This window comes from Drosophila pseudoobscura, chromosome 3 (assembly GCF_009870125.1).
Source record: "Drosophila pseudoobscura strain MV-25-SWS-2005 chromosome 3, UCI_Dpse_MV25, whole genome shotgun sequence".
Lineage (NCBI taxonomy): Eukaryota > Metazoa > Arthropoda > Insecta > Diptera > Drosophilidae > Drosophila > Drosophila pseudoobscura.
Window position 1 is genome coordinate 18351728 of NC_046680.1, and position 27682 is coordinate 18379409.

At 45.5% G+C, this 27682-nt stretch overlaps 4 protein-coding genes across 6 annotated transcripts in view; 1 reads left to right on the top strand and 3 right to left on the bottom strand.

Moving 5' to 3' along the window:
- tei (irregular chiasm C-roughest protein teiresias) overlaps window positions 1–6789 on the bottom strand; it is a 128948-nt gene extending 122159 nt beyond the window's left edge. Inside the window, exon 1 of the mRNA XM_015184985.2 lies at window positions 6241–6789. The gene's annotated coding sequence lies outside the window, so the exon portion shown is untranslated. The remainder of the gene's footprint in view (window positions 1–6240) is intronic.
- Window positions 6790–7095: 306 nt separating this feature from the next.
- Window positions 7096–9076, bottom strand: S-Lap5 (Sperm-Leucylaminopeptidase 5). The gene has a single exon (XM_001361578.4). The coding sequence runs from the start codon at window positions 8912–8914 to the stop codon at window positions 7331–7333; it is 1584 nt and encodes a 527-aa protein (XP_001361615.3). The 5' UTR covers window positions 8915–9076; the 3' UTR covers window positions 7096–7330.
- An 88-nt stretch (window positions 9077–9164) lies between these two features.
- fand (Pre-mRNA-splicing factor SYF1 fand) lies at window positions 9165–12140 on the bottom strand. The gene is made up of 3 exons (XM_001361579.4): window positions 11989–12140; window positions 9888–11918; window positions 9165–9823 (listed from the first exon to the last, which is right to left on the bottom strand). The coding sequence occupies exons 1-3, from the start codon at window positions 12031–12033 to the stop codon at window positions 9245–9247; spliced, it is 2655 nt and encodes an 884-aa protein (XP_001361616.1). The 5' UTR covers window positions 12034–12140; the 3' UTR covers window positions 9165–9244.
- Window positions 12141–12867: 727 nt separating this feature from the next.
- LOC4805170 (CDK5 and ABL1 enzyme substrate 1) lies at window positions 12868–25768 on the top strand. Of its 3 annotated transcripts, none has more exons than XM_001361580.4 (9): window positions 12868–13177; window positions 14050–15364; window positions 22645–23022; window positions 23089–23215; window positions 23286–23434; window positions 24102–24134; window positions 24432–24549; window positions 24618–24811; window positions 24869–25768. In XM_001361580.4, the coding sequence occupies exons 2-9, from the start codon at window positions 14544–14546 to the stop codon at window positions 25212–25214; spliced, it is 2166 nt and encodes a 721-aa protein (XP_001361617.4). In that variant the 5' UTR covers window positions 12868–13177; window positions 14050–14543; the 3' UTR covers window positions 25215–25768. The 3 variants fall into 3 exon arrangements, with proteins under 3 accessions (XP_001361617.4, XP_033234301.1, XP_033234302.1); XM_033378410.1 differs by having other exon boundaries at window positions 12868–13059; XM_033378411.1 differs by lacking the exon at window positions 24102–24134.
- The last annotated feature ends 1914 nt before the right edge of the window (window positions 25769–27682 follow it).

The window sequence follows — 27682 nt, forward strand, 5'->3', positions numbered from 1 at the left end:
TTTTCGTCAGTTGCTTAAATCAAATTTATTTGTGCATGAAATCCATGTCTAAGGCACAATTTTCCATAAATCCGATTAGCTTTTTTGCATAGCACATTTCTGCTATATCCGGTAATTATTTTAAATAAATAAAATATAATAAAATTCTGTGGTAAATCAAAATCCAAACAAAATACTGCCACGGACACGGACACGAACCGAAAGCATACCATAATCATAGACCAATAGCCAGTGGCCAATTGGGAGCGGTAGATGGGAGAGGGGTGCGGGGTGCGGGGGGGAGAGTAAACAATAGCAGGCGATAAACGAAACACCAGAGAACACGCACACACACACACACACAGACACAGACACAGTTGCTGATGGGACACACTGCGTATGAGCAATGCCAACCAGAGATGGGGGGGTTGCTGGCACCACAGATTGGCAATGCCCATTGGGGCACAGCCGGGGCTCAAATAAACTAATTTTAATGCCTTGCATTGTGGCCAGAGCACGCAATGCAGCTCAATTGGGATGCAAATGACAGCAGCATCGGCATCGGCATCGAATTGGTGGCATCCAAGGATTCGGAGCTGCACAGAATTTCAGAGAATTCCAGGAGTGGGGCCAGGCATTGGTAAATTGCATCTGCCGGATGGAGCGAGAGGGAGGGGGAGAGGGGGAGAGAGGTAGAGAGGTTTCATCTCCTGATATGCACAAGATATTCGCATATTTATTTTTTTCATTTTCGCATATATTTATACTCGAATTCGTGCCTCGCAGTCTCTCTCCCTCTCTCTCTCTCTCGCTTTTATTTGCAATTCAAAATGAAAATGTACACAAAAAAAAATGCAATGGCCATTTGTAAATTATGCCGTTATGCCGGTGGATATTAACACTTGAATCTCAACAAGAAAAATGTTGTACCGAGCACTAAAAAATAAGTACAGTGGTAGAAAAATAAATAATATTTCTTTATTACAGGGTATCGTACCTGGTCGACAATTGAATTCCATTCACTCTATTTTAGTTCTTGTTTTTAATACCAGGTATATTTTTTTCTATTTTAAAACCATGAATTTTTACTTTAATTTCCAGAGAAATATTTCTGCAAAATTTGTGGAAATTCAAAATAAAATAAAAAAAATAATATTAAATAATAATAATAAATAATACAAATAAAAACTTTGATTACTGTATATATTCCAATATTCCAACGTATATTTTATATTTTAAAACCATGAATTTTTACTTTAATTTCCAGAGAAATATTTCTGCAAAATTTGTGGAAATTCAAAATAAAATTTTAAAAATAATATTAAATAATAATAAAAATTTAAAAAAAAACACGAAACTATGATTACTGTATTTATTCCAATATTCCAATGTATATTTTATATATTAAAACCATGAATTTTTACTTTAATTTCCAGAGAAATAATTTTGCAAAATTTGTGGAAATTCAAAATAAAATTTAAAAAATAATATTAAATAATAATAAAAATTTTAAAAAACACGAAACTATGATTACTGTATATATTCCAATATTCCAACGTATATTTTATATTTTAAAACCATGAATTTTTACTTTAATTTCCAGAGAAATATTTCTGCAAAATTTGTGGAAATTCAAAATAAAATAAAAAAAATAATATTAAATAATAATACAAATTTAAAAAAACACGAAACTATGATTACTGTATTTATTGTAATATTCCAATGTATATTTTATATTTAAAAACCGTGAATTTTGTTTTTAATTTCCAGAGAAATATTTGTGTAAAATTCGTGGAAATTCAAATTAAAAAATTTCGTACACGAAACTATGATTACTGTATTTATTTCAAGCGAAATCGTTTCTGGGAACACATTCGGCCTTAACGAGGAAATTTGCACAATAAACGAAAATGCCAAAAATGCAATTGAGCTACGGCGAAATGGTGGCCGGGGATTCAGGGGGATTGGTGGCCAGGGCACTTTAATTTGCCAATTGTATTTAAAGCAAACCAGCCAATATACAGTCCGTTTCAATGCTGTAGGCACGAGCAGACAGATCTTAAAAAGCCTCTGGCCAAAGAACGAAAACCAGCGTACAGTCTATGCCCATTTTCATTGGTTAATGTGAAAAATAATAATAATATAAATATCCAGGATAGGTAGGGGGAGTGCCTTGCATAATAATAGTTTTCTATACCAGCCATACCCCGATGACTTGCACTGTACGTGTCCGAGTATTTGGTCAATAAATTCGTTTTATGCATAAATCTAACTATCCCATTGGCCTGCCAGTCGTGAGTAGGGGAGTATTAAAAATAAATAAATAATAAACATAATTTGATTTTGCCAATTCAAAAGGGGAAGGGGTGCTGGTGGCGGGGACGGGGGCGGGGGCGGGGGCGGGGTCTACTAAAATTATGCCATGCCTGTGCAGTGCCTGTGCTTGGAATTGCTGTTATTGCTGGCTGCTTGTTTGTTTTAGCATTTTGCCCAGACAGTTTTATGTACCGCCAGATATCGGAGGACGAGGCATAGGCCAACGATTTTCGATGGAACGTTAGATGTGCGTCTGATTTATTTGTCTGCCTCGCCGCTGGTTGTGCAAAAAGCAATATAACTGATGATAAACGAAATGTGATTAGTATTAAAGCATTAAAAGGGGATAGACAGAGAGAGAGACAAAGAGAGAGAGGGAGAGAATGGGTGTGGAAAGCGAGGCGGGATCAACCTCCAATATAATAGTATTTATTGAAATTTATCCAGGATCTAATTTCGATTATTGATAGTTTGGTCTCTAAAGGACTACCGGCACAAGGCACCCCCCTCTTCCTCTCTCTATCTCTCTGTGTGTGCATCAACAATGAGTACACTCATTCCTATTCACCACATACGCTCAATTATTCATTCGCTTCTTTTTTTTGTTTGTGCCGAAAATTCGAGGCGTATTTGTTTTTCTTTGCGAGTGAAGGAGGAAAAACCAGCTCAGCGGAGGAAGTGGAGGAGCAAGGACCGGAAGGAAGCCACAAAAACCGCAACGAATTTAGCACGAAGCTTGACCGAAAAGAGGAGCAAATGGGGGTGGGGGCGGGGGGCTGGGGGCTGGGTCTGGGGTTGAGTTTTGCCTAGATCGAGTGCATTTGAATGCAGCGCTCGACAGGCAAGTGAAGCGTGACAGGGGCAACCGAGAGAGAGAGAGAGAAAGAGCTGTGGAACAGTGGGCCAAAATCGGTAAAGAAGTCAATATTACCCATACGCCATGTGTGACGGGGAATACTTTTTGCGTATCCGAATCGAAGCGAATACCGCCGAGCGAGTACCGCTGCGGTTCTGCCATTAATTGGCAATTTATAGCAGAGACCCCCCAACCGCCGCCCTCCCCCTCTACTCATTTTCACGTGCTCGCTCAAGTGAAAATTATCATTTCCAGCGAAACTAAATTGCCTTGGTCCTTGGTCCTTGGTCCACGGATCCCTTGAAACCAGCAAAAACGAAACAAAGCAAAAGGCAACGCCATAAAAATGTACAGAGAAAGCAAGAGACACACACCACACCAAAACACCAGTCGAACAGACGAGAAAGAGTGCCGAAGATAGAGAGGAAAAGACACGAGAGGATGTGGGGGAGGACAAAAGTTTAGCCGGGGACAAACCCGGTCCCGGTCGACCGCAAAAGGCAACAGAAGGCAGTCCCCCCCCCCCCATCCTCCCCCCTCTCCGGCCGATAGCCAGGCAGAAAAAGATGTGGACTCATTAAGCGACTGCAGAGATGCTCTAGAAGAACTTTGATTGAGCTGCGAATTAATATCGAATATACAGAGGCATTCATTCAAATGATGGACAGAGAATGAACGAAAAGAAGAGAGAGTGGAATACTCGTCTAATACAAAGATATACCGGTTTCAAGGATCAACTTCAATCAAATTGGACCCCTTTTGATGGACCTTCATTGTACAGGGTATCGCGGTGAAGCCCAACCAGCGATTTATCGCATTTCGCTGTGGTCGGCATTAGTTACGCTGAATTTTATCACAATTGCAATTCTTTCTAGTCGAGAACACCCACCACGCCCCCTGTGCCACGTCCACCCCCCCTTCCCGCCGCCAAAAAGGATTTCATTTTCATTTATTCGTATCTTTTCGACCCCCGAAATACCGTTATGGATGGGGGGTAGGCTATAATTTCCGACGCTGGCCAGCTGCCCTGGCAACTGTCCGAAACTCCAAAAATTTGCGCCTCTAATTTCCACGTTTTGGCCTTAAATAATCACAATTTGGTCTTTTGTGGCCTCCCTTGCACCGAAGCTGTAGATGATTAACGCGTCCTCCTCCGGGGCCCCTCCCTCCCCGGAAGGGCGGCCCTTTAAAGAGCTCTCACCAGAAAACTTGCATTCGTTTTCAAGCCCGATTGCTCATTAGCAAATTCATTTGGCTGCACTCCAACAGCCGGGGATTGGTGGTGGTGCTGGAGGGGGCCGTGGGGGGGGGGGGGGGGGAGGGCCATTTCCCCTTAGCCCCTGACTTATCAGTAGGAAGAGCCATTCACATTGAAGGAGTCGAGTCGTGTCGAGTAGAGTCGAAGAGTCCATGCTCTTTCTCTCTGGTCTGTTCGATTGGTGCGGTGGGAGCGAGGGAGGGGCCAAAGACGATTTCCCAATGGAGAGAGTCTCTACTCGGTTTGTTGTTGATTGAGTTTTTCCCACTTGAAGTCCCAGTGGAAGGCTCCAATATTCTGTCAAAAATGCTTCAAAAAATTATCATTTTTCAGGGCCTAATGACTTGTGCAAAATGTCGAAAGATACTACGACTCCCAGAAAGGGGGCGGGCGTTGAGGGGGCTGTCCCCCCTTTTATCTGCTACGAAAATTGAGCCATTTTTGGTTGCAAAATGTTTGCTTAATTGTCAAAAATTCAAGAGAGAGAGAGAGAAATGTACAGAAAGAGCTGCAGGCCAGAGAACTATGAAAAGGCACGACAATGACAGGAGTGGGGGACTGGGCGGATAGTTGATGGGCTGAGGGATGAGCATTAACCCAGTTAACCCATTAAAGCCGCCTCATAAATTCAAAGCCACAACAGACCCCCAACAACCCTTTGTGGCCTTTTGCGGGCCCGACTTGGCACCGTTTCTCGACTCATTAAAGCCGACTTCACGCAATTAGCCTAATAAGCTGGCCTCGCAAAAGGGCTCTGCTGCCCCAACAAAGGCCAAAAGACCGACAAGCAGGGGGGGGGGGGGGCAAGGGGAAAATAGGAGCCAAAAGATTGAGAGAGAGAGAGAGGCGAGTGAATTCCGTAAATGTGAATAAACGATATTGCGGTTCACATTTTGCACTTTCGCTCAATTAACTCAACTAATTGACATTTGAAAATACATGCGGTGAAAGGAAGTACATATGTACACATGTACTGTATGTATGTACATGTATGTACATGTGGGTCCGTAAAGGACAACAGCAGGAGATAATTATAAGTGCAGGACTTTTAATTCAACCTTCAACCTCAGCCTTTGCACGGCTCTGGAGCTCGAAAGTGATTTACAAAAGATGCACTTTAGTCGGAAACATAAACATTCATGCCCCCCACCTCCTCACAGCACCTGACCAAAAACAACAGCAACAACAAAAATCACCATAATAAAGGGAGCCAGGGCGAGGCATAAACTGTGGCATTTACACTGTCTAAGAACAATATACGAGAATAAATAATTAAACCCATTTCCATATACGTTTCTCCCGATATTATTCTCTAAATTGAACGAAACCAACATTAGCTTTGAACTGAAAACCTTTTAAGATAAGCCAAAGTTCACTTTTTCGGTATTTTTCGTTATTTTTATAGTCATGTTTTCCTTTAGTATTTTCTTCTATAAGAAAGATTATTCTTGGTAAAAGTTTTTCCCTTATTTGCCTTTTTCCTTAATAAATAACTTAGTTGGCTTTTAAGAAATCATTTATGGGAGAATTTAAGTAATTTAATGATAGTAAAAAAAGGAAACATGCGAAATTTATTGTATAATTACTCGATAGAAACCCACATTAATCTTCTATTCAACAAAAATTAATCGCTTTTGAATATTCCGTTCTGTTTCGCGCAGTCGACAAATCTATAGCTCTCATTGTGAGAACTTAAAATTGGATGAACCCCCATAGATCTCCATACTAAACATAGAGCTAACAAAATTCTATTGATCTATTTTGTTTTCTATCTTTTTTGTACATCGCCTATAATCGTACAGCAAAGAAAAACATAAACAACTTTTTTTACCTTCTTCCTGGTTCTTCCGCTTTTGCTGCATTCTCTCTGTTCTTCTGTTCTTTCCTTGCCGTTTCCATTCTGTCGTTATATTTACACACACACAAAAGCACTATAAAAAAAACAAACAAAAACACAAGTGCATTTTATAACTTATTCATATTTTTCTTTCCGCGATCTGCTCTTTTTGTGCGCGAATAATCCACTAATTTTTCCCGCAAGACGCACTTAGCACCAAAGACGCTCAGCTACAACGGTAAAACGAATGAAACGAGAAGGCAACAAATGTTGGTCGAATAACAACAACAAATCACAATAGAAACGGGACACGTTGACTCATATAAGCTGAAACCCAACTAAGTATTCTTAGCGCCTTTTGATTGTATTTATAATCCTATTAAATTAGTGGTTTAGGGTAGGGATTAGCGCGGTACGGCAACTGAAACTTCCGAGCAACTCCTCAACGAAAAGAAGGCGAGTGAAAGAGAATAGGAAGATCACGCGATGCGTCGCTCCCAATGCAAAAAACCGAACGCATCGCTGTATGCGTGTGCATGTGTGGCAGTTGCGGTTTTTGGCTGTGCATGTGAGAGCTCTACATATGTACATATGTACATATGTAAAGCCTCTGTAAGAAATAGAAACGCAATAATGAGCATAAGCATAGGTGCTTGATGAACAGAAGAGAGCACGAGTGCGTCTGAAATTATAAAAAAGTAAAAGCGGCTAATTTCTCCACCTTTTGTATTGCAAAAATGTTTTTCGAGGTTTTTAACGAGCCCGATTTGTAATGACCTCGCCTAGATTTGCCCTAAATGTCATGTATATTCTCGATTTATAATGAATCTCAACAATAAAATGGCGACGTTTTCGCATATTTGATCTAGTTCTTTTGATCCTTTAATCAGCATGGAAGCTCAATTAAAAACTCTGGATTAAAATTGAACAATAATAAAAATGTGTGGGTGTAACCTCTTGGGGTGTGTACCTCTTGGCAATTTGTGTTAATATGTTGGGGGGGTGGTGGTGGGGGTACTTCAATTAACAACAAATTTGGAACGCGGAACATTAACAAAGAAATTGTGTAACGAACATTATCAGATTACTTGCTGTCGGGGCAAGCTATCTGATACAGAAACTGAACGATAGTGCGAGTGGGACGGCCAGTCATGCGGTCCTTCAGCAAATATGGGAGCGGATTGTGGCGCGTCAGCATGCCCACGTTGCGGATGTCCAGGTGGGCCCAGTCGACGCACGGCACCAGCTCGTGCAGAACGGCGGCAGCGATGCAGCTGGAGGCGGGGCCACGCCCGCGGTTGCTAATGTCAAAGGTCTCGTTCGGCATGATCAGCTCCTTGAAGTAGCGCCACAGGGGCAGACGCCAAACGCGATCGCCCGTAAGGCCACCGGCCTTCTCGAACTGCTTGTAGACGAAGTTCGAATTGCTGAAAATCCCGGCTGCTGCTCCGCCCAGAGCTGGGCAGACGGCGTAGCCCACTGTAGCAACGTCCACGACCATGCGAGGCTTGTATGTCGTCTGGGCGTAGAGCAAGGGATCGGCCAAGGCCATCACACCGGCCTTGCTGACGTCCACGAAGCCGAGAGTTTTGCCATTGAGGAGGCCCACCACGTCGCCTGGCTTGGCCGCCATTCCGGAGGGCATGTTCTCACACAGAGGCAGTAGTGCCGTTATGTTTAGGGGCAGCGATAGGGCGGCGGCGGCTCGGATGACGCCCACGCAGGCGGCTGCACCGGACATGCAGCCGCGGTACATGGACAAGCAGTCCTTGGGACGGAGGCAGATGCCCCCGCTGTTGAATGTGATCCCCTTGCCCAACAGGAGGATGGGCTTGTCCTCGGGTGCGGTGCCGCAGTAGGCGATTTCCAAGATGATCGGCGGCTCGCAGCTGCCCTTGGCCACCATCAAGAAGCTGTTCAAGCTCTTGGACTCGATCCAGTCCAGGCTGCGCACCTCCACGGATACCCCGCAGGGGCACAGGGCATCCACCGTTGACTGGGCGAAGATTGTGGGCGTCATCTGATTGGCCGGCGTATCGGACAGGCGACGGGCCAGGTTCTGCGATTCGGCCTTGAACAGGCCCCGCATCCAGGCATCCGAGTCGGGAGAGTCGTACAGCTCCAGTTTGGGAATGAGTGTGCGGTCTTGACGGCGCTTGTTGGTGTTGTAGCGCCAGACGGCCAAGGCGCTTCCCTCGGCCGCCTGCTCCGCATACTCCATCGACTCCACGAAGACATCTGTGCAGCCCTGCATTTGAAGGGCCCGAGCACCCACGCCGGCAGCGACGCGAGCGTTCTCCATTCCCTCGTCGATCATCTCCAGGTCGTTGAAGCCGGCCCCCTCCTGTCCCACGCCGACCACGGCCACCGCACGGAACTCCGCATCCACGTTCATGAAGACACGGCCTTTTCCCAGCTGGCCACTCAGGCCCGTCTCGCGTATGAGATCAGTGACCTTACCCTGGACACGATCGTCAAACTTCTCGCCGGATGGTGTCATCCTGGGCTGGCGGTCGCCCTCCTTGGCGTACACGCCCACCACAACGCCTTTGATCACCGAGTCGCATTTCTCGGCGTATTGCCGTCGCTGTTCCACAACGCTGAGTCTGGCCACGGATGTGTGCTTGACACGCCTGCACAGGGCGTGCATCAAGCGTACAGACTTCATCGCTGAATGATAGTGACAGTGACAGTCCCTCGCGACAGGTTACGAAAGTTTTCTTATTTTTCAGACAGTTTCAGACAAATTTTGCTTTTTTCCGAATAAAAAAAAATGTAAATCTAAAAAATAGAGAGAATAGATGTGCTTCCAACAGCTGATGCGAAAGGAATGAGATATCCCAAGGCTCAAACTCCGGCAGGAAAACATTGCCAACGCCTGCTGAGATTCGAGGAATTATTGAATTTCCGAACAGAACGAAGAATAGGTCTCAAATCGAGGGAAGTATTCCACACAGACATACATTTATATTTCGCGTAATCAAAAGAAACAAAAGATTTATCCCTCATCGGAATCGGATTGATTTGTCGGCTTGAGGCTGCCAAAGACCTTGGCCGGTATGGCCTTTTGTTCGAAGCGCAGTTTCTTCATGATGAGGCCCTCGTCATCGGTTTTGGTTGTGGCCTGGCCTGCCTCGGCCTGGTCTCCACTCGGCTGCTGCGGCTCCTCCTCCTCATCGTCGTCGTCGTCCTCGCTGTCGCCAATATCAATCTCATCCGGATTGACGACTGTATTTTCCTTGCCCTTGGCCCCGCCCTGGGTCTCGCCACGCACAAACGTGATATTGGAGGCAGCCTTCTCGGCGGGCTTCTGCTTGGCCTCGGCCGCCGCCTGGCGGGCCTTCTCCTCGAGCAGCCGCATGGCATCCGGTCCGGAGCCAGCACCAGCATCGGCAGCCACACCATTCGTGTTCGTGTTGACAAACTGGGCAGCCATCATGTTGACCTGAGTGTTGTAGGTGGCCTGAATGGAGCGCTTGATCCGCAGCATTTCACGCATCGTATCCTCGTTGCCATGACGCACCTCGAACTCCTTCCAGGTCTGCCAGAAGTCAGCCGTGATGCGGGGATCGCACACCTGTTGGGACAAAGCAGAAGAGAGCCTTGAATATTGACGATCCAACGGTTAAATGTCGACTCACCTGTGAGCAATGGGCGTAGATGGCTCTGGCTCGATCCACCTCGCCCAGCTTCGTCTCCAGCTCGGCGAATTTGACGCACATGTGGCGCATATGCTGCTCGGGCAGGGCCTCGATGGCCTTCTCGTAGATCTCCCTGGTGCGTGGCAGGCCGTAGATCTCGGCGGCCTTCTTCACGAATATGTTGTACATGTCGAACATCTCCTCTTCCTTGACGGCGGACGTGGCGCGATCGTAGACGGACATGGCATGCCGGGCCAGGCCGTGCTCCTCCTCCAGCTTCGCGTAGAGCAGGTAAAAGTACTTGGCATGCTCGGCGGGACACTGATCCAGGCACTGTTCGAAGAGATCTCGGGCCCGCTCCAGCTTTGTGCCCCCGTAGCGCGCGAGGAACTTGCTCAGATACGAGTTCCAGATGTCGTACACATTCGGCCACTTAAACAGGGCAATGCCCTTCTCGTAGGCCCGATAGGCCTCCTCGAAGTAGTTGTGCTCCTCGAGGAACATGCCATAGTTGATGATCACCTGCGGCGTGCAGATCTTCAGGTCGATGATGCGCTCGTAGACGGCCTTGCAGGTCTTGAAGGTGCCAAAGGACTCCTCCAGATCGGCGTACATGGACCACACCTTCAGGGATCTGTGGAGGCGCGACTGCACTGTCTCCGAGTCGTCGTGATACGCCACCTTCCGCTTGGGCATGGCCGTGGCACGTTGCATCAGCTTAAGGGCTGCCTCGAACTGCTGCTGGCGCAGCTCCATCTCCGCCCACTCGCACCACACGGCGGCCAGATCCTCCACCTTGACGTACTCCACCTCGGTGCCCCGCTCGAAGACCACGCGGGCGTCCTCCACCTGGCCATTGGACTCGTAGAACTTGGCAAACTCCACCCAGAGGGTGTGCAGCTTTCCCACCGCCAGCTTGGGCTGGACCGTCTGCACGGCCTCTGTGTAGGTGTTGATGATCTCCGTGGGCTTGTCCTCGTACAGGTTGACCCGCTTGTGCCACTCGTGAACGTTGTGCGGATTCTGGCGCAGCAGGACACTGTTCAGCAGCAGCAGACGCCTCTCCATGAGGTATTCGAAGCGCGACAGGCGCAGCTCCACATCGATGTCGTCCTCCTCGGTGGCCTCCTCGTTCTTGGCCACCTCCTCCATGCGCTTGTTCAACGACAGCTCCTCGAACTGCGCGTACTCGTCAAAAACTTGGGTGAAGTCCCGCACTGTGGTCACCGTTTGAATGGCCTCCTCGTAGATGTCCCTGGCCCGGTCGAACAGCCCCGAGCGCACATAGTAGTCGGCCAGGGAGTTCCACAGGTGTCCGAGCTGATCTGTGTACCGCCGCAGGCCGCCTCTGATGATTGCGTCCACATTCAGGGAGTGCACCTTGTGCGGGTTCTTCGAGATGAGGTCGCAAAGCTCGTTCCACAGCTGGTGGTTTGACTTGCCGTGCTTCGACACGAAATGCTCGTTGTCGACTATGTCGGCCAGCTGCTGGGCCGCCTCGTCCAGCTTCTCCACCTGCTGCAGGTACTCCACATACTCCTCGGCATCCTCCGGAAACAGCTTCAGATAGCGTCTATACACCCTCAGCGCCGTCTCGGGCATGTCGAAGCGTTGCACGAACTTCAGGAACAGCGGCCAGATCCTGCCGTGCTGTGTGATGGGCAGTGCCCTCAGCGCCCGGTCGAAGACGTGCCGCGTGCGAGTCACCTTGCATTGGGTGGTCATGAAGACGCCATAGTCGATCCAGATGCGCGGCATCTTGTGCATGAAGACGAGGGCCCGCTCGAACGTGTTGTTCACCTGCTCGTACATGGGATCTGTGGGTATCTTGCCCCGAACCTGCTTCCTTCGCGTTCGTAGATAGTTGTACCAAATCTTGTAGCTGCCGGGCAGCTCCTTCAGGGCGCGCTCGTACACCAGATTCACACCATTATTGGGCGCCTTGGCCTTGTGATCTATGTAGCGAAGCCAGTGCTTCACGGAGTAGGCATTCCTCAGAATTTCCTCCTCATAGGGCACATCTTCCTCTTCCTAAAAAGAACACCAAGCCGTAAAGGAGTGTCAAACAAACGTCAAACTGTATTTACTACGAAATACTTACAAAATTGAGTTCTGCATTTGAGGTTTTGCCGGTTTTTGCCACCATTTTCGCGGCGGAAATTAGCAATTTTCACAAAACACCAAAAGCCGCAAAACGTTTTTCTGAGCGTCGCAAAAACAGCTGTTCGAAAAGAGTTGCCACGTATGAGTCAGAAAATACCAAAAAAAATACCAAAATGCAAAAAGAAAGTGGGCCGTAAATAACCTGCTATTGATTCTTGCCACCATGTCGTGCTCACACTTCTTGCGAATATAGTATTTTCTAGAAATGCCTCTTTTTTTTGGGAATGCCAGAGGTTTTTCACACTAGTGCTTCCATGGGGCATATATGAAACAAAAACGGCCAAGATTGTCAACACTTGAGGTGTCGCTTTTGGTAATTACATAAAAATGTAGTTAATAAGTAGCAGCTGTGTAGTTACGATGTAAGGAAATATATTTAGTGAAAATTGTTATCGACCGTGTTTGCTTAAACCTTATTTTATAAGCAAACCAGTAAAGATGAGAACTTGAAGTTAACCCATTTTATAGGAAATTGATGTGTCAATCGTTTAAAACTATGAGTTTAGGGCTGAGAGTCCTCGCTAGCTAGTAATTTTAGATTGAATTTCAGAATTGAGGAAGTTGACTTCCGATAATGTACAGTGTAGAATTAACGCATTGTTGACTAGTGGGTATTAAAATACCCCCAACGAAAATTATGAATCTTGACAAATTGTAGCGTACTTCAGGTGAAAGATATCGTAGGGTTAAAAGTTAAGTTAAAAGAAAGATAGAATGGATGTACAAGAACAAACTAAAATCAGTATTGTTTACCGCGGTTTAACTCAAGCTCTTCACCTATTTAAACAGAGGGTGTTTGAGTGGGCTAAGTTCAATCAGACCGTATATCTTGCCGAAAAGGTCACACTCGTTCCCCAAGTGTTGACATATTTTATTTCACTCGCTTTTCAATTTCAATAATTTACGCAACGAAGCAGCTGCTACGCTACGGTCGCGAAGTGAGACGAAGAGAAAGAGCAAGAGAGAGAAGGAGAAGAGAAAAGAGGCGCGTTGGCAAGCAAAAATCAAAGTCTGTAAAAAATTTAGTTGAAAATTCTAAAAATAGCTCAAAATGACGCGCTTGAAACATTTCTAACCATTAACAAAAGTTAATAAAAAATACGAAGTCTAAGGAAATTTTTTTAGTGGTAAATATCAATATTCATGCACATTTGTGTGTGTGTGTGCGTGTGTCATAAATATTTTCGCACTCCGAAAACCACACAGTGAAAATTACACACACACTTGTTCCCCCCTCGCATTGATTTTCCCGCTTTCCCCTGAGAGCAAAGACCCGTTCTTATGAGCGGCATTCCAATTGGTCCACACATCACATTTCCCAATTAAACCCCGCTGCGGCCGCTCTTCCACCCCCTAACGCAGCGCACTCCGCCGTCCATCAGCTGTTTTGGTCTCGAAATTTTCCATGCTCTTGTTTTGATCTGTAAGCGGAAAATTTTCCGGTCCTTTAGGGCTCGGCGTTTCCTTGTAAGTTTGAGTAAACAGAGGCCTGAAGCCGCGTGCAAGTGTTAGATGGCCTTCGGCGAGCCGGTTTCCCACCCACCCACACAATTTGACACACTGACTGCAGCAGCGACTGCAAAAGAAGCTTTCAGCTGCATGCAGCAACTAAAAAGCTTTTTTGATGGCTTCTTTATTTTAGCCACAAAATTATTTAATACAGTTTTTAAAGGGAATATCGAAGATTGCACAGAATAGAGTTCACAATCGTCGTTAGTTGAAAATTCTGGAAAAAAGGGGTTTTTTTTACCATGTTTACCCATAAAATGAGATTTTATTAAGTTTTTATATGATTAAGTATGCAAATAATCTTTAACAGAGAAGTCTTTTTTCCCAGAAAACTGAGTTTTATTAACAATGGTACCTCCCACACATCCAAACACACTGCCAAAGCTTTGCTTTACCTAAAAAATAGCTTTGCACTCTGCCACTCTGCTTTTGGTCAAAGTGATTTATTTATTGATTCCATTTGTCTGTTATTCTCTTACTTTTCTTGCAGCCAAAGCAACGTCCCAACGCATCAGCGATAACCAATAAAAGTGCATTATAGTTTTAATAATAATTTAAAAAAAACCTTGGTTCTTCCATAAACAACTTTTGTCCCATACACCAGTGCGAAAATTGCAATTTGTCATCATGTCGCGTACAAGTAATTTGTTTTTCAATTCGTCGGTGAATTTAGAGACTAAAAAGTGTAATTGTTGAAAAGCAACAACACAACAAAAAAACACCACGCAAAGTAAAAAAAAAGTTAAAGTACAAGAAAACTCAGGTATCAAAAAACCCGTTTGTGAGCGAGCGAGAGAAAGAGATTGTTCCAGAAGAGTCAACAAACAGCGAGCGAGAGAGAGAGAAAGAGAGAGAGTGCAGCAGCAGTTGACAATTCCACACGAGAGGGAGACATTCCAGAAAACACCCATTCCAGCCCCCCCCCAAAAAAAAGCCCTCTAGTCGGTTACAATTTTGCAAGAGAAGAAATCGGTTTACTGCCTAATGGCAACATCGCTTAATAAGACGAGACACAGGCGCAGATTGGCTGCGATCTCGTTCCTATCGAATATCTCATTAGATGGCACACACCGGGACACAAAATTTGGCGCAACATTCGGCAGCAGCATTATCTGCAACCAGAATAAGAACCCGACCGCGACCTACAGCAACGGCCACGCCACGTCGGCGTTGGGACTGGGCGCCGGAGGCTACCATCAGCACTATCAGCAGCATCATCAGCAACGCGGTCATTCGGCCCAGCAGCAGCAGCAACAGCAGCCGAAGCATCAGCAGCAGAACCACCAGTATCAGCAACACCAGCAGGCGCCCCATCAGAATGGTGGCACATCCATACCCATCCTCTGCACCGCCATCGACGTTCACATCGGGGGCGTCGGGGACTATGGCATGCTGCTGGACGAGTGCACCACCGCCGCCGCTGCTGGCGGCGGCAGTGATGGTGATGGGCATTTTAGTGAAACTGAAAATATGGGTCAATACTTGATGAACGTCCTGCCCACCGACCACAGCGGAGCGACCATCTGCCCCGTTGTGCCGGTTGAAAGACGCAACATAAAGCGACCGACATCGTCGGGTCGTCAGCCCCACCAGGCTCCGGGCAGTGGCAATATGAGCATTCGGCAGCAGCAGCAGCAGCACCAGCATCAGCAGCAGGCGCGGGCATGTCCCGCCGGTAGCGGAGGATCTGGTGCCGAAAGCGGCAGTGATTCTGATAGCGTCAAAATACCGCTCAAGGTGTCCAATCTGGGCAGCGGCGGTGGCGTCGGCGGAGCAGGGGCAAAGCTAATGCCCCTCAGAGAACGGTAAGTGAATATCAAAAGGAAAACCCCCTCAAAACCCCCTACAGAGCATCTACATATGTATGCATAAAGCCAAATTTCCTTATTCAGAATTAATTAAGTTTTCCAATAATTTTCATATTGATCAAATTGGACGTATTCCACCTGTAAGGCAACCATTGATTGACAGCTGACGTCACGAAAATTTCCTATACATTTTGCGAAAAACTTTCGTATGTTCGCATATTCATATTTCTCTTTGTTAAGACATTTCCTTCCCTAGGAATATACACATTTATGAATCATATCGCTGGGGCACTTTAAGATTCTAGTAGAGGCAGGGGGGGAGGGAGACCTTTGTTTTATTCAATCATTTACAATATGGCATAATTGGTGTTGTCATCTGTCGGGCTATTTTTGGGCACTAATGCTTTGAAAATGATTGAGATATCCGTTCAAGTTTTCACTCTCCAATTGGCGCTTTATATCTAATTAGTTTACAAAAGGCTCAAATTGTTCAAATGCGGCGAATAGAAACAAACAAAAAAACAAACAAACAAACATTCATAGAAACAATGATCCCAGCAGCAGGTGAATTTTCAATTTCTGAAATTTAAATGTTTTTTTTTAGAATATTTTTGTCTCATCTTCCGTTTGTGACGCACGTATTTATGTATTTGTGCGCATATACAGTAGGTTCAAAAAGTGCTTATACAATGGAAGAAAGAAGGCTTTTCAATGGTTATCTTAAGTTGTTCCGCCTGTCCCCCACTTGTAAATCCTGATTATAAAACATAGATGAATTCTACAAAGTTGCGAAAAATCTTTGATAACTCTTATCCTATCCTAGCATCTTTTTAATGCCAGATAGCCGTAAGAAACTAACAAAAAATCAAAGAAAGATGCAAAAAATCATCAGATATCCTTAGGAAAGATAATTTATAGAGAGACTATAAATATACCATACGAGTATTTGGTTTGTTTCACGTTTTCGTCGCCTGATTTTGCACAATACCAGTGGCTGGGTGGCTCTCTGTTGCCTGGGGCTAAAAATAGAATGTATCTAAAGATGTGTTTGTGGCTCGTTGATTGTACGTTGGGGCCGAGGCGCCCCCATCATTGAGAGACGTGTGGCAGGTCAATTAGCGTAAATTAGACAGCGTGCCCCGCAAAATTGTCCACACAACAATTGCGCATGAGAGGCGTTCACTTAAATTTAATCTAAGGCTTTTGTTGCGCCACAATTGGCGTGCCTGTCCAGCCCCTAACAGCTTTTCGGCTTCGTCACGCACTTTAAACGGTCTGTCTGTCAACAGTTAAACGGCTCTTGTTGTAACTGGGCTTTGTCTTTGCCCGCCCATCGACACGAAGCATTTAGCTGTGAATCATCGATATTACCTGACAAAATGGCACGCAAAATAATTACGCAATAATAGGTGCAAAAAATAATGAAGGGAGAAGCGTGACAAAGCTGAAGGGGGTGGGGGTGGGGGTGGGGGGGCAATGAAACGCTGACAAAACAGGCTTTAAACTTCCTTGAACTTCCGCTCTCGCAGGGACACGCACTCTCTCTCTCTGGGTCCCACTCTCCCACGCGCACTCTCTCTCACTCTCCCTCTCTCTCTTTCATGCATCCATTCATTCATTCGCCTTCACGCACACAGTCTCTTTGCGGTCCCTTGCAAAAGCTTGAACCGGTGCATTTCTTATTCTCTCCTTGGAAAGCTTTGGCAAAGCTTTCACTTCAATGCCAACGCATGCGACAAGTTACATTGAACCCGCCGCCGCTCTCTGACTGCAGGTGCTTTTTGCTGTTGTTGTTGCTGTTGCACCCCGTTGCGCTTTGGCAAACTGACCTTGTTTCTGGCCCCACACCCCGCCCCACAAGCGCCCCTAAGCCCCGTCCCGCTCGGCTGACTGCTCGACATTCTGCTTCTTTTCAGTTTCTTTTCGCCGACTCAGTCAACTGGTGTCGGCACACCCCGCGAAGAATGGGGAGGCCTCCCTAATTGGGTTAGGCTTTTATTGTTTGTTCAAATTTCCCACAAAATATGCAGTTGGCCGCAAGCCAATTGGCTTTTCATCGACCTGTCAAAGCATTTGTTCGGCTAAATCATACAACTTACATTGCCGCTGAGGCTAATTACAACATCGGGATCCATTAAAACAAAGAAATGTTGATCAATTTCACATAATTTCAGCCTACTTATCGTGTTGGCGATTAGATTACTTTCCAAAGATCCATCCAGATATAGACCCTGCTGTACTTGAAAGCGATCTTAACTTCTGAGATTACTTTAGATTGTAGATAAGGCATTGACGTGATAGACAATTTGGAAATACTCTGAACGTACTCCAGGTATGATGTCAGGCGATACGAAAGTGATACGTATACGTTTTTGTTGGGGCATGATTCATAATTCGAATTTGTTGGCCAGCAAAGAATATAAACCCTGGAATCTCTCCGTTCTAGTAACATGATAAACATACAAATTATGCTATTGCAACATTTTAAACAAATCGTTCCATTTCGAAGAGGAAAGAACTTCATTTCGGTTCCTGTTTATGTGAAAGAGCGGATTTTTACCCACAAATCTTCAATTACATTATTATTTCCGCTCCGAAATGTGTGCCTCAGCGAATTGCCACAATCCACAAATTCTTGCAAAACGAAAATATTGTGTTATGCGAGACTCCCTCACAGTTGTGGCCTCTCTGTGGGAACATTCTTGCTGCTAAAAGTCGCGCATGGGCAAAAGGCCAAGCACAGAAACTACGACGCAAATTGAAAATCAACAACAAACTACTTAAGTCCAGTTTTTGTTTTGAAATTAGAGCCACTTTTGGAGCGGAGTGGAGTTTGATGATGTGTTGAATGGATGAATGAAAGAGTTGCGCAGGCAAAAAGATGCCAAGAAGCAGAATTTCTAAATGCTTTGGCGAAAAACGTAAACAATTTTTTGTTTTGCCAGAGACCCGAGACCTTCGAAGGCTCGCCCCTCATTCAGAAATTGCGTCATGCCCTTAATTTGATTTAGTGCCCTAGCTCCCTGTCTCTGTCTCGGGCGGAAGGCAATTCAAGGACAGCCAGAAAGCCGGCATATCTGAAGCTTAGGCTTTGAGCTTGAGAGGCCAAAAGCTTTGCGTTCCATCCTGCGGGCATCTGGCAACGCTTGCCCCTGGACCTTCGTTTCAATGGCAATGTCAATGTCAATGCCAGGGTTCGGCAAACCTGTCCAAGCCGAAGGCTACTCCCCTTCCTATCCCCCTGCAACCCTGCGGCAAGGCGAGGCACTCCTCCGAACTGGGTAACCTTGAGGCAAGAGTTTTATGCAATCGAAGACGCAATAAGAACCGGCTCTCCCCCCTCCCCCTCCTCCTGGCTGACGATGTTTGTTTGCGTTGTGCTTTTGGGGTACTTGTGGCACGCCGCTCTCAAGTTCTAGTCCTTGAAACAGGCAGTAGCAGCAGCTCGGACTCTTGCATTCAAGGTCATAAAAATAGGGGTTGTTCTGCGGGATATACATATGTACATATATGTATATTGGGGGGTTGATTATAAGTGTGTCAGTGGTGCAACAACTTTCGATGCACAAAGGATGCAATTTGCTTTGGAAACCTGCTCTCAAAAGAACCCGTTTCCATATCTGTAACACCACGGAGAGCTCCTCAGCGAACGAAAGATCAACACAGACGGTCCGTAGAGCTCAATTTTATGGATGTTAACAAAGAAATGAAATGAACGATAAGAGCGTATACTATTTGTTTGCCTATCACTCACTCACGCCCATTATCCATTCCACATGCCCCATTCCCACATCGAGCTACGTTCATGGCGCAAGCTACCCAAAACAAAGGCCCCCTTTGCAAAGCTCCCCCAGTGCTTATCATTCGAAACACCCGATGGCGATGGTACAGACTGCGACCAGACCCTCTCTTTGAAATGCTTAATCGGTTCGTCTTGTTGTTTCCCTCTACCTCCACCTCCATCTTCACCTCAACTCCTCTTCCTCTTCCCCTCTGTGTCTCTTTGCATTTTAAAAGTCAAAGCGGTTCCAAGCGGTTTGGTTGGGTTCTCTTTGGTTATGCTATTTCGTTATTCACTCTTCCACTTTTTGCCAAGTTGTTTTTTTATAAAAAAAGAAGAAAGGGGAAGTATGCGAAAGGAAGTTTGTGGGAGTCTCCGATAGATACATAGATTCCGATACATTCAAAACTTATCCGAAATGTACCCGAAAAACCTCTGCTAAAGACATATTCCAATTCCCGAACAATATCCATTCCATCTTCAATATTTGTATACAATGAACAACCTTCAATACTTGGGTCTCTTAAATATGTACATATACAAAAATGCATTTATTTGCCCTATTTTATTCCCATTGTAAACTAGAACATAAACAAACTGTTCGAGGTCTCCATTAACGATTAGCTTTCGGCTTTTTCTTTTTGCGGATCCAAAAAGCTCCCCATCGTTCTTCCACTCTACCTTTTGTGCTGATTATTTGTTTACAAGTTGGTGTTTCTCTGTTGCTATTTCTGCTTCGCCTGCCTTTCCTAACACGATTATTATTATTGTTGTTTTCCGTTTCTCTCTCTCGCTCTCTCTCTCTCGTTTGGGTTTTTGGGTTCCAGCCTTATCGAGAACTCACCTTTTTTTTCGAACTGAGAGAGGGATTGATTATGGTCTCGTCTCACAGTCGAGCAATGTGCGTCATTCCCATGGAGGAATGATCATTTGTACATATGTACATATGTATGTACATACGAGTATGTAATTCTCTTTCGCAAGCGTATTTTTTTTTTACAGATAAAACATGTTTTCAAATAAAGTATACATATATTTGCATACATATGTGTCTATTATTTCTCTCTCCTTCTACCCGTTCTCTTGTTTGGACAAACTTGCATTCCATTTGATTATTTTTGTAGCAGAGGCACGTGATCTAGTCAAATGGGTTGGTGAGCCTTATATAAAGAGCGTACTTCCATTACCATCTGTTTGCTCGCTGATAGCCGCAAAAGCCATCCAGTCAGCGATGACAATGAACAAAGCCATACCCTGTGCCTGTGCCTGATAAACGCGAAATTGACTCAGATGATTTGAGTGCCATTTAGGGGAACAGGAAGGGGGCGAGGGTAGAGATAGCGCAATTAAAACATTAATCTTTCAATTCTTGGTGCTTATATGTACGTAAACTCAGCTCTCGAGCATGTTTTATTTGCCTTCGGTCGTCTACAGATGTGAAAAGTATATTTACGAAAGCGTTTAGTAGTATTTCGGTAAATATTTGCAAATCAGAGATAGATTAAAACCCATCGTCGGACAGTTGGGTGGGATGAAATACGAGCAAATGGGTTGAGCAAGACGGTTTTGTTTTACAGATTTCGAAAGTTTTAAGTTTTTATCTGTTACCTGTTAACAGTATGTACATATGTATGTAGAAGATCTTTACAGTCCCTCCGTTAACGGCAACTGTTAGGCTGTGTACAGCTCTGTTAATTCCCTGCAGACAACAGAAAACAGTGCTGTTAAGGTACGGACATCACTGTTGTGTTCGGGAATTAACAGAACTGTAAAGATGTTCTACGTACCTACTGTTAGCTCTAGCCGATGTTAACATTATGTTATTTTCAGAAGTGACTGTTAATGGGGGATGTTCTTTTGAGAAAAATATACAATGCTTTGATTTCTTATAAATAGCTGCACAATTCGTTTATACTCTATTCATTTTCATTGAGAGTGCATGTTTTAGGTTCTGAAACACATTATTGCAGTAAGTTTTTTCTGCTCTACTTTTCCGATATTATTTTCGTGGCAATTCTTCAAATTCCCATTATGAATTCGTCAAACCCTATTGTTAAATATTGAAATTTTGTTTGTTTAAATGACAGGCGCCCAGCTCTGGATAGTTGGAGTTTCCGAAAAAATCCAAAATCCATAGTCAAGGTCTGACCGTCCGTTGCATTTGTGTGCGAGACCTGCAGCTTATGCTCCGTCTCGCTCTGGCCTAATCGGGCAATGTTATCAGCTCTCTCACACGCACACGAACACGCACACGCATGCACGCACACACTCATTAGCGAGTCAATAAGTTAGACGAAAGAGAAACACAAAAGCAAACGCACAAAAATGTTTGTTGCGTTGCGGCCGACGAAGGGCCCATATTACATAAACATTTTGGAGGCTTCTTCTCCTGTCTCTGGCCTCTCCTGCCCTTTCGTCCCATGCTTCTTGTAAGCGGTAATAATCGTGTTTCGTTTGCTGGGCGCCTGTTAGAATGCTCCAACTAATTAACGGGTTATGACAGGCTTGGCGCCACCTCCATCATAATTCCACTGGGAGCTGGCTGGGGTGTGGGGCGGCACAACTTGAAACTAATTAGCATCATCTAGTAGGGCTTTTTATAATCCCCAATTAGTTTACAGTTCATTTGACTCTCTCCCTCTCTGACTTCTCCTGTGGCGCACACGTCACAGCCCCCTCTCTGTGTGGCTCGGCTCTCTTTATTTGTCGAGCTGTAACCTCGACCTAGACCAATTATCCCAAGGTAATATGCCAGGCGCTCAGAGAGACCAGCAAGACGTTCACGTTGACTTCTGTTGGCTAGCCCTTCGACGCAGCCGGAGCCGCATAAGTGTGTGTGCGTGTGTATTTATTTTCCAAAAATACCCATGCTTCGGGGCCGGAGCCCCCGCAATAAGCAACCCTGATCGCCCTTCGAAAACCAAATGAATGAAAATCTCTTGAGTGCAGCAGCATAATTTTCTGTTTCCCTGTGAAAATATCGATCATTGCATGAGGGGTGTGACGAGGCCCCCTGCCTGGCCAGAGCCAGCGAGCACATGTTTGTCATTGAATTTATAAATACCAGAGGAAAAAAATAAATGTATTTTTATACCAAAAACAACCACACATAAAATAACAAGAGTGGAAAAGAGATAGCTTTAGAGCACGACACTTTAGATACCCTTGCAGATCTTTCCTTCCTATGAAAACTACGAATTATAGATGATAAATAATAAATTGTATCTGAAACTTGCAAAAGACTTGCTTTTCGAACCATTTTTGTACGAAAACTATTTGATATGTGATGTACGAATCCCATCTAAGCGGTTCCGACCTATAGTTTGCATACTCTCTGATAGAGTATATAAAACGCCTTCAAGGTCCATCCGAACTGAGTTTTTGAGTTTTATCGTGTTTCTTGTCCGCACGTTTTCCACTTGTCTTGCAATTTTGTGCGCCTGTTGCCCCTTAGATCACTTCGATTCTAACAGATCCTCGTCTTCTGTCTCCACAGCACCTTCAGCAATGGGGCTAGTGATCAGCAGAACATGCAGCCCGAGCGTCGGGCACGCTTGAACACGGCGCCTGGGATGCGGGCTGGCTCCAATTCCAGCATCGTTGTGGGCGGCGGCCTCAAGCGAACGTATATACTGAGCGGATCGAGCGTGAGCCACATCACGGATGACAGCAGCACGGAGAGCCTCGCGCCGGCAGGCACCTTTTCGGGCAGTTTCCGGAACAGCCTGAGCAAGTCGGTGCAGATCACGGACAGCCGCAGGGGCACAACGGTCCAGGGACTGGGACAGCGGGATGAGCGGATGGTGCTGGTGTCCCGCAAGATACCGTTCTTCATATTCTCAGCCCTGCCCTACTACAAGGGCAAGAACGGAAGGTGAGTAGAAGGAGGGACATGGGAGGGAATCTGGGGCTATGGAGTCTACATTTTATGCTTTTACAGAACCGAGTTCCGCAAGGAGGATCGTCGTCGGCGCAATCCTTCCACATCGCGTCCTTTGAGCTCTATCAATGATGCTCCCTTCGATCCATTTGATTTGTTGGGCATTCAGAAGGCCGAGAGTGGTCAGGTGAGTCAATCAATAGGGATTCTCTGGAGATTTCCTTACCAACATGGCTCTCTGTTTTCTTTGTCCCCAGGATATATCCTATGGCCATCTGTTGATACCATCGCGCCAGTACGAAAAGGATCGCAAAAAGTATGGCAATGCATCGGCGAATGCCTCCATCTTCGAGAATCAAATGGAAATCACCAGCACAGCTGTGCTCAAGAATCACGGCATAGCGAGGTTCGTGCCAGGTTCCGGTCACCCCCCTCTTGCCACCATTAGGATCTACTTTAGTATTAATTATGTTGAACACATTCGTTCAATTCCATTCCGTCATACCCCATGTACCATTGCCACATCCATACATCTCAACCGTCATTGTGCATGGCCCGCCATACCGAATGATTTATTTATATCATAAACCAAAAACTCAAAATTTAAGCTAGACGGAATACTCTCTGTCCACAAAAAGAAAAAAAAAACAAAACATTACTCGAATTTCATTGCAATGGGATTCTACTCCGATTTTTGGCTCGTGTTTATGGGGCTTGTAGCTTGTAGCTGACCAAACCAAAGAAAATGCCAAGCCAAACCCATACATATATCTGCGTCATCATGAGTCGAATCCGAGTCTGATATAACCCAATAATCCGCAGTGTTTGTAAAATCCAAACTCCGCATGTTTCTAGACACCATATAATGTTGAATTTATGAGAAGTATTGCTAGTCTTGCAATTTGAAGAGCAGGAAAATAGTAATCCGATCCGATACGATACGATACTCAGCTTATTTTGTATTTCTTTGTATTAATCGACCCACCTCGTACGCGCCTGCCAAACATTTGAATACATTTTGTGGCATTAACTTGTTGCTAATTCATTTAACGCTTTGCACTACTTCGTTTCAGCACAAAAACCATAACCAAACGTCAAGGCAAATGGTAAATTTATGAAAGCAGCTAATATGACAAAAAAAATAAAAATACCAGCCAATCCAGCCATGATGTCGCTATCCTAAAGACCCGAGGGCTGTGGCCCATGGCTGGTTTGGCTGCCAAAAGCTTTTAGTCCACTAACCAACTTCACACCCGCAAACCCACACACACACCCACTCTCGCACACACACATCCAACAGAAGAACAATGCTTCAACTAACCCTATTCCGCCTTCTCTCACGCTCTGCCTTAAGACACTTTTCTTGGAGAACATATATAATCATGTTCCTTTCGCCTCCACAGGTGCTTTACGTATGAGAATAACAACAGGAACAGTGCGGCCAGTCCCACGCCCGAGAACAAGCTGGATTTGGATATGGACAGCATTGTGCTGGGTGGGGATACACCCCGTGGCCAGCCCGTAAGTTGGTTTTTTTTCCTTAGGAAGAATCCTTGGTTAACATAACGCTTCCCTTTGATATCTTGCAGAATCCACAGTACTCGGCCAACATCTTGGATGATCCAGAGCTGATTGCCGGCAAGCATCGCACTCTGTTGACCTTTACATCGTACATGACATCGGTGATCGACTATGTGCGGCCTTCGGATCTGAAGAAGGAGTTGAACGATAAGTTTCGCGAGAAGTTCCCAACCATACAGCTGACACTGAGCAAGCTGAGGAGGTATGATCCTGAGGCAACTCCCATGAATCTCTACTGATAGTTTTGCTTCTCCCACAGCATCAAGCGCGAGATGCGGAGGATCAACAAACTAGACACACGCATCGATCTGGTGACCATTTCGCAGGCGTACGTCTACTTTGAGAAGCTCATCCTGGGCAATCTGATCAACAAGAGCAACCGCAAGCTGTGCGCCGGCGCCTGTCTGTTGCTCAGTGCCAAGATGAACGATGTCAAGGGCGACGCCCTCAAGAGCCTCATTGAGAAGACGGAGAGTGTGTTTCGGCTGAATCGCAAGGAGCTGATATCGTCAGAGTTTGCGGTGCTCGTCGCCCTGGAGTTCAGCCTGCATGTGCCCATGCATGAGGTCCTGCCTCATTACCAGCGGCTGCTCTACGAGTCCTAGAATTGGCCCCGGCGCTGCGCCGAAAACACTTTGTTGGCAGCAGCGCAGGTGGTGGCAACAGCGGCGGCCACCACCAAGCAGCATCTTCGTCGCACCGGTAGTCGCAAGTAGGCGTGGCGTTGGGAGTCATTTTTTTTCGACCAAAAACAAAAAATCGTTGGTTCAGGAGGTGATCGCTGATTACAGTGGCGCCACTATATGTAGTGAGTGTATGTAGAGATCATGTAGGTGTCGCCCCAGAAATATGTATTTGGCATGTAGATATTTTGTAGAAAAACAGCAATTACTTGTAGAGGTTTGTAGGGTTTTTTATGGACGTAATCGTTGTTTAATATATGTAGTTGCTTACTTCAATCCGTACATCAATATATCAGAAAGCGCTGATTGCCATTTTCCATTTTATACAAAAAAATAGTATGAGCTTCGTTGCCGAAGGACCTGTGGTCCTCTAAATCCGGCCCTGGATACAACGCGAACAGATATGCGGCTATCATGCTTATTATATTATAAGGCCCTAGAATAAGTTTTACTACAAAAAAAGGTTTAAAAAAAAATAATAATAATAATCACCTACATATGTATACTCCCTCCCCTTCTTAATCCTTAGATTCGTAAGTGTTTATGTTTTTAGGAAAGTTACATATGTTTTTCTTGGGTTCTCTGTTATTGACATTTCAAAAATGAATAAACTTAACTTAACCAAAAACCAATACCATCAAGCGTTAATTTATGCAGTGATAAGCTGTGCTCTTATCAACATTTTGTTGCTGTGGTCGTTGGCTCCAGGTCTGCTTCTGCTTCTGCTTCTGCTACTGTTGTTGTAATGTTAATTTTATTCAAATTTCTACATCGTCGATCTCCGCCTATTGCCTTTTGCTGTTGGCCGCATGCCCAAAGCTGGCTAATCCGTTCGGACAGGGCCGAAGATCCCATTTTAACCCCCAATGGCATCGCCCCGTAATGTATTGACTGGCTTGACAGTTGGCGGATGGTCCCATCAATCAGAAATCAATAAATAACATACGATCGATTATTTGTCAGCGCAACAGGCGCTCAGCAGTCGACAACAGGTGGCAGATACGAAAAAAAAGAGTTCTCTGCGATAGTCCGAAAAATACGGGCCAGCACACGTGTGCCGCCAGAGGGGAACAGTCGCGACGGTTGGTGGGGGGTGGGGGGGAGCAAACGTGCCATGCACACTGGTTTTTGTTGGGTTTTTCGTTGTTTGTGGTTGTTGGTGCCATCAGCTAACTCTTTTGTGATAAGCACTCATATGTGTTGTAGCTCAAAGCTCTTTAGGCAGTCAGAAAATGGGCAGAGGTCGTTACTGCACAAGGTTTTTTGAGCAAGGTGAGGAACTCCCAGTGAGCGATCTGACAATAGTTACTTATTTTGCATGTTGGTTGGACAAAAGCGAGCAAGAGAAGAGTAGTGGGCTACCAAATAGGCAACTCAAAGAACGGGAATGCCTCACCTTGTAAAAATGTACTCTGCTGGTGTACAATCACGCAGGCCAACATGTGTATGTGGGTGTAATGCGGCGTTGCAATCGCATTTGGCTTTTCTCTTATCAGCACAATTCGATGCGACCTCCAAGAGGGGAGTGCAGACTTTCCGTTTGCCCTATGTTTTGTTCTTCAATAATTCCTTTTTAAAGAATTTATGTGTTTGATATAAGATTTCACTTTCATTTGGGGATATTCAACAGTATCAAAATGTGCCCCAACTTCAGGGAACCCGCATATACCCCGCATCTTTAAATTCCAATCTTCATTAAAACTTCGTTAGCATTGAATCAGAAATCTCATTAGTGGCCGTGGCAGCAAATCTAGGTGAGCGAGATATAGGGGACGATACAGAATATCAAATTTCCTATTCTCTCACTCTCTCTCTCTCGCCCAATCTCCTCCCATCATGATGCACGGCTTGCCGCCACATGGCCCTGCATAATGGAAACGCTCAAAACTAATTAGCGCAAAAGCAAAGCCGGAACTGAAGGCATCGTCTACCCTCCCCTTCGGCACTCCTTCCCCACACTGTTTTGGTCGTTTTCCACATTCTCTCTCCCGTCGCGCGTTCATTGGGTCAAAGAGAGTGAGTGGGAGTGCGGTCTCTTCGGTTCTGTTCGCCTGACATGCACGTCTGCGGCTGCTGCTGGTCCGCGTCCATTGGTTGGGTAGGGGCTCGGCTTGGGTGTCTGGGGGCACACACCCCCATCACCCAAGTTTATTACTCATTAGCACGCACAACTGTCCGTCCGTCCCGTCCGGACTGCGGAAGGGAGAATCAGCCGCAGCAGCAGCATAAACTTTTGCTCAAACTTTAGCTCATTTATTAAGAACCGAACCGAACCCCATCCGCACACACGAACTCATGCACATACACACACACACACACACACACACAAAACCGTACGCAGGAACTTTTTCATTAAAATTTCGCTTTCATTTATTAGACATTTTTCTTCT